The following is a 6,827-nucleotide window of genomic DNA, read 5'->3' as shown; positions in this document are numbered from 1 at the left end:
AGCTCACGTGGGACAGATTGACGATCTGAAGTGCCTTGAGATCTATTCCACGACTGAGATGCCTATCTTGATCATGTGGGGATGCCGCCATGAAAAGTGCTCATTTTCAGGATACCTGGATGTCCAGAGCTGTGTATAAATAGAGCATGGATTTCCATTAATAAACAGCACCTTTACTTTCAACATCATCTACGCTTCATACATCAGTACAGCAAATCGTATAACAGTTCATATACTTCAGCTTATTTATACCAACATGTCCTCCATTCAGAAAGTTGCCCTGCTCGGCGTACGTTCATTCTGTGCCCATACTCATCGCTGATGCTAATTGTGACCACATAGAAAGGGTTCCTCGGTTCCGCAGTGCTCGAGAACCTCGTCAACGCCGGGTTCACGGTGACGGTCTTCACTAGGTCCCGAGATTCTCTCCAAGGAATCCCAGCTGAAGTGAAGGTTGCTGAAGTCGACTACTCCTCTGCAGGAAGCCTAGAGGTTGCGCTACGCGGCCACGATGCTGTTGTATCTACTTTGGCCCTTCAGGCAATACCCCTTCAGAAGCTTGCGATTGATGCAAGTATCCTAGCTGGCGTCAGACGCTTTGTTCCAGCCGATTTTGGTGCTCTGACAGTAGACCCAAGAGCGGACGCGCTCCCGAACCATGGCCGTCTGCTGGAGATCCAGCAGTATCTACGGGAGAAAGCCAGTTCTGGAGAGCTGGAGTATACCATTTTTGCCGTGGGCCCGTTCCTTGAGAATGTCCTGTCCAAGCCCTTCGCACTCAACTATGAAAGCCACACTACTATCCTGTACGACGATGGAAATCATCCATTCAGTACCACAAGTGTGAACACCATTGGCAAGGCAGTGGCGGCCGCTTTGAAGAACGCGAGGGCCACTAAAAATCGGGTCCTGCGCATACACGACACTGTCCTCACCCAGCAGAAGCTTCTGGCTCTGGCACGGAAGCATGCTGCTCCTGGGGTTGTATGGAAAGAGTCGAGAGTCGATGCTGATGCTGAGCTGGCATCTGCGATCAAACGAGTAACTACGGGAGACTTGAGCCCCCTGGCACTCCTAGCAGTGATACGGGCTGCGGTTCTGGGCGGGAAATATGAAGCGGAATACAAAGATGTCGATAACGAGTGGCTGGGCTTGGGATTTCTGAGTGACTTAGAGCTGGAGAAGAAGTTCTCAGCTCAAACCCTTAATGTTACTCATTAGTAGGCGCCAACCATACTAGCCGCCGTCCATCCTGTCATTTTGATTCTTAATGCGTGCTATCAAATGGTTGGCTTTGTGGCTGGACTTTTGCTGCACCTGGATGGTGGTTTCCCTATCTCGTCAAAGCTTCCAGCTGGCGTCGGGCGGGCACAGCACGCGGGGTTATGGTAGTGAATGCAGATCTACCTTAGAAGTATAGTCTTGTTGAAATCGTTCTTCTGTAGGCGTTCGCCAATGGTTGCTCGATGTCCATGGGCAAGCTTCAGCAATTGTTATAGTTAATTGATCAAGCATGGATTGCCTTTGATTGACATAGATATGACGAGTACGTGCCATTTGCAGTACCATGTCACAGTGACCCATGGCTGGTGGAGATAAATCGGACGTTGTTGATTGGCAATTTGGAAACCTTCTTGGCTTGCCACAATGGATGAAAGGAATTCTTGCTCTATTGCTATCCTTCGTAAAGCATGCCATTGCTATTATAAGCTTACGATATTGATGACTGGTTGTTCAGGGAAAATATCACGTCATGGTAGGATCATTCCACGACGTAGCATATAAGAATAATATATAAAGTAACAGCCTACTTAGATTTGGAGCTAGTATCCATTTAACTAACCTATCACTTAATAAAGTATACTCATTGTTAATTCTCCTGTTTATTATAATGCCATCAAAACCAGTTGCATCCCCTCCTCTTCAACCTAAGAAGGTGCACGGCACGACCCGCGATGATGAGCCAATTGATGACTATGAGAATGCCATTCACTCGAAGCAGCAGGAAGAAGAGGGCTTGCATCAAGCATCAGAAGGCAATGTCGCTGCAGCACGTCGTGTTGATGCTCCAGGAGGACCACATGAACAGCATATCGGGAACACAGGCTCTCGGAACCGATCAACTTCTGGGCATTGATTGTCTTGTCTGACATCTTAAGGCCATAAATTTACAATTCAATCAGTTCTATTGGCTTGGATCTTGAATGGAATGAAGAAGGAATAGTTTTCTATCTCTAGCAAAGGGCTGCTGTACGGTGCTTCTGTATTTTATGTTGCAGTTTTCATATTGTTCATACAGCCACTACTGATTATTTTCGAAGGCTATGGGGTATCATGTTATAGTGACTATGGTGGTCCTTAAATTTGCTGCCCTTTGTTTACGCGTGCAGAAGGATATGCTCCTTCATAACTGAGCCTCCAGCTTAAGCTGTAATACAGGTCGCGACACTGCTAAGATAGTGGTCGCTGTATATTATTCTGGTGTGAATTGGGATTAAGTAGGATCACTGTTATATTGTTACAGCTTTACACTACTAATAGCTCTATTTAAATTCTAAAACATTAGATTTAGATTTCTCTGTCAGAGACTCTGACTGTGATCTAACTCGATCTCTTCTTATCTATACTATCTAGTAAGCAGAAAACAGCTATAGCTAGAAATTCAGCTGCCGTCTTAGAGCTCAGTTTACACTACTGCAACCTTCGTAGTACCTACATAACCACCTTATCCACTTTGGAGTCGTGCTTAGCAGGAATATGTACTCAAAAACTATTATCTCTAATATTAGCCAGTCTTGTATCTATAGGGTCATAAGACACGGAAGTCAAGCCGGCGTGGTGGCGCGAACGAAACCGAAGTCGGTTTCTATACCGACCTCGGTTTCCACAAAGCGACCTCGCTTTTTCACAGGATATATGAGAAGGATCGATTTCGATTTCGACCTGACAAAAATTTAATGGTTGCTAATCGTCTGCATACCGCTCGTATATTTTACTGACTGTTGCTCGACCACCATGGACTCCCTGCTGCAGAACCTCACCTACACTGACTTTGCCCTCCTCATCATCACGGTGCTCATTCTTCGCATTTTCTATCGGGCATTCTTGTATCCAGAGTTCCTTACTCCCCTGAACAAACTGCCTACTCCACCTGAACGATCACTGATGAGAGGAAATTATACCAAGTCTGGTTCATCATCACATTTTGCTCTTCTGCGGCATTGGAAGGCAACAGTCGCCAGCCGCGGCCTGATCAGATATTATCTCCCAGGGAATCAGGAGAGAGTACTCGTCACAAACGTGGAAGCTCTGAAGGATATTCTCGTGTCCAAAGCCTCTGATTTCGTGAAACCAAAAGCGGTCCAACGGCGTCTGTCGCGCATTACAGGGAATGGGTTGCTTCTGGCTGAAGGAGAGGTCCACAAGGTCAGCGCACCGGCAGGCTTTCAAATCACAAGGGTTAACAACAGGTATAGATGCAACGAAAAAGTCTCCTGCCAGCGTTTTCTTTCCGACACGTAAAGGATCTCTATCCCTTTTTTTGGTCCAAATCAGTCGAGATGGCCAGGTGCCTCGAGAACGTGGTCCTTGATACCAATACCAGCAACAGAGGTGTCGTTGAGGTGAGTGGATGGGCAACACGGGCGACGCTCGATATCATCGGCTTGGCCGGGCTGGGACACGACTTTGACTCCCTACAAAACCCGAAAAGTTCACTTATGCGGCAGTATCGACAGCTGCGACAGGATCCATCTCCATTGGAGAATGCACTGACTACCTGTCTCATGTTCCTGATTGATTATGCCGACCAAGTGGTGTCCCTGCTGCCAACCAAGCGAATGACGCAGATAAAGGCTGCATCCCTGGCCATCCGAACGGTTTGCCACGGAGCTATTGAAGCCAAGAAGAGGGAAAGGACATCAGGGTCATCGGGCCAGGGAGACCTCGATATAGCAACAGTTGCCCTCAATAGCAGAATGTTCACTGATGGCGAGCTGGTGGATCAAATGATGACTTTTTTGGCCGCTGGACATGGGACCACGTCCCATGCCCTTCAGTGGGCCATATACGCGCTCTGCAAGCATCGAGAGATACAGGATCGCCTTCGAAACGAGGTTCGTTCGCAATTGCCATCCGTTGCTGATGGCGGATCGGTTCCCTCGGCTGGTCATCTGGATAGCCTGCTGTATCTGCGAGCAGTTTGTAATGAAACTCTACGCCTCTACCCGCCTGTGCCGTCCACCATCCGAGAAGCACTGCGTGACACAACTGTGGCTGGCTATCATATTCCCAAAGGCACCGTCTTTACCATCTCCCCGGCGGTCACAAACGTGGATGTGGAACTCTGGGGTCCCGATGCTGGGGACTTCAACCCTGAGCGCTGGATGCAAGATGGATGTGCGAATTCAGGAGGAGTTAGTGATGCTTTTGGATTTCTCACCTTTCTTCAAGGTCCACGCAGCTGCATCGGGGCCACATTTGCCAGGGCTGAATTGGCGTGTCTGCTTGCTGTGCTTGTAGGTCGTTTCCGGATGGAACTCGAGGACCCCAACAGGGAAGAAGAATTGACGCGGCGGGGAGTCGGCGCTGCACCTGCAGATGGATTGCGTGCCAGGTTTGACGTTATTGAAGGATGGTAGAATTGAGTAGGAGCTACTGGATGAGCTATGCTATGTAGTCACTGAAATGGTGTTGGGACTCGAACTTCTAGTACCTAATTTCTTCTGGGCACTTTATTAGTTGCTTCCACCCGTCCCATCATCATTAGTCACCAGAATTCAGTCATCATCGGCAACTCGGCACGAGAAGAGGCGATCATTGGATGCTGGACATCCCAAAAAGCTTACCACTTCATAGACCATGAGGATCTCATTGTTGTTCTTGATAGTAATTATAGTATCGACTCTACATAACCAGAATGAGAGGGAGAAAGGTGGACCATGTGGCGTGCGTATATTGTCGCCAAATGAAGGTATTCGCAAACAACACCCCCTTAATACTGAAAGCAGTCTAAGTTCAGCAGCGAGCGTGCGATCGGTACGATAAGCTTCCTGCTCCGTGTTCAAGATGCTCCAAGGCAAACAAAGTGTGCTTAATCGACCCGTCTTTCCGGCGGCAAAAAAAGCGACAGTAAGCTGTTGAAGCGAAGATCCGTGGTGATTATGACTGATCGATGGACCAGGAAGCTAGCCGAAATCGAACAAGAGCTGCAGCAACTCAAGAACCAGTTGCAAAGTCACGACCAGCCATGTCAGAGTCCGAGTAGGGTTAACAATGTCATGAGCACTCGCTCATGTCTTCGTATAAACGAAGAAACCGAGAGGATTGACCTTTCCTCGATGGACAAAACCATAGGGAGCGTCTGCATACCACAAGCAGTGGTCCAGACCCTGTTGAATGAGTAGGAGTATCTATGGTCATGTCACTAACGAGACTCTCACTAACAGCATACTAGATATTATGCCAATTACCACATGTTCCTCCCCATTCTTCCTGGCCAAGCAGGCTTCCATGCCTACACTCATTCTTCTGATCTCCTTTTCTCAGTGGTGATGTTGACTGCTCTTAGACGAGTGTCAAAGCATTATGACCTCTACCTGTCGCTTGTTGATGTGGTGCGATCGCTGTTGGCGAGTCATTTGCTGTCAGCAAGTGGTACCATTCAGACCATGCAAGCACTATTATTACTCTGTCACTGGCCACTTCCATTCGACAGAAATGAAGATCCATCGCATGCCCTCATTGCACAGGCTACTCATCTTGGACTTCGCCTAGGACTTCATAGACCGGGTCATGGAAGAGAATTCCTGGCTGATCCGTCCACTGTGGAAAATGTGGAACATATACGGCAAATGACATGGGTAGCGTGCTTTGTTTCGAATATCAGGCGAGTACAGCACGTAATGGCAATCCGAGTGATGGCAATTCTCATTCTTCTCAGTGTCAGTGCTCAGCTGGGACTTCCGGCCACAGTCCAGCTCGATGACGGTCTCCTGGAGATACTGGCCTCGAAGGGCCCCTGCCTTCGGGAAACCCTGCTCTGTCAATTGCAGATAGCCTCAGTCGCCTCGCGGATTAGCTCAGCCCTTGGGGGCCCTAAATGGACCACCGGGTGTCCGACCCATGAGTATAATCTAATGGTTCGCCATTTTGAGACAGACCTGCGCGTGCTAGAGATTCAATATGCTGCTTCCTGGTCCTTGGCAGATCACATTGTATACCTCGGCACTCAGCTCATGCTTTATATCATTGCCCTCAGTGCGGACGAAGGTAGACAAGCCAGCTCACTGTCCTCCTGGGTGGTTTGTGGTTATAGCACGGCGATTTGCCTGGTTCAGAAGGCTTCTGCAATGGAAAGCAAATGGCTATTTGCGCCCGTCCGCCTTCATAAGATTGTTTTGAACGCGATCTGCTTCCTCTTACTATTAAAGCGGCTCCGATACTGGGAGTCTCTTGAGTTTGATCTGCTTCTACTTAACAACACAATCAACCAGGGGCTTGAGTTATTAACAGGGTTGTCAGTAACTCCAGGAGACTTTATGTCTCGTGCATTGTCATTGCTCAACCAGTTCAGCCAACTTGTTGACAAGTTTCAATCTCGAGAGATGCCGAATGAATTTTTGCCGGTGAAGTTCAGAATGGGGGCTAATGTAGCTTTCAGCACGGCAGTTCAGGCCAGGGAACTGATACAAAAGCAACAGGATCATCAAGGGTGTTCGGATATGGTTGATCTGCGAGTTATGCAGGACACTGATCAGCTTTTGGACTTGGACTGGAGTGAATTGTTTGAAACAGGAATCGGTGCTAACTTTTGAATGCTAAACAAG

At 48.2% G+C, this 6,827-nt stretch overlaps 3 protein-coding genes across 3 annotated transcripts; all 3 read left to right on the top strand.

The window, feature by feature from the left end:
- Positions 1-256: 256 nt before the first annotated feature.
- ALT_0528 (uncharacterized protein) lies at positions 257-1,221 on the top strand (the record flags this gene model as incomplete). Its single annotated transcript, XM_033554923.2, has 2 exons — positions 257-289; positions 343-1,221. 2 exons carry the CDS (start codon positions 257-259, stop codon positions 1,219-1,221), a joined length of 912 nt encoding a protein of 303 aa, XP_033410814.2.
- Positions 1,222-3,015: 1,794 nt separating this feature from the next.
- Positions 3,016-4,640, top strand: ALT_0527 (cytochrome P450; the record flags this gene model as incomplete). Its single annotated transcript, XM_089598998.1, has 2 exons — positions 3,016-3,470; positions 3,569-4,640. The coding sequence occupies 2 exons, from the start codon at positions 3,016-3,018 to the stop codon at positions 4,638-4,640; spliced, it is 1,527 nt and encodes a 508-aa protein (XP_089456662.1).
- Positions 4,641-5,903: 1,263 nt separating this feature from the next.
- On the top strand, positions 5,904-6,815 carry ALT_0526 (uncharacterized protein; the record flags this gene model as incomplete). Its single annotated transcript, XM_033554926.2, has 1 exon — positions 5,904-6,815. The coding sequence occupies one exon, from the start codon at positions 5,904-5,906 to the stop codon at positions 6,813-6,815; it is 912 nt and encodes a 303-aa protein (XP_033410817.2).
- Between the last annotated feature and the right edge of the window lie 12 nt (positions 6,816-6,827).

This window comes from Aspergillus lentulus, assembly GCF_001445615.1.
Source record: "Aspergillus lentulus DNA, contig: Alt01, strain: IFM 54703, whole genome shotgun sequence".
Taxonomy (NCBI): Eukaryota; Fungi; Ascomycota; class Eurotiomycetes; order Eurotiales; family Aspergillaceae; genus Aspergillus; species Aspergillus lentulus.
This window is presented reverse-complemented; position numbering and strand designations above follow the sequence as displayed.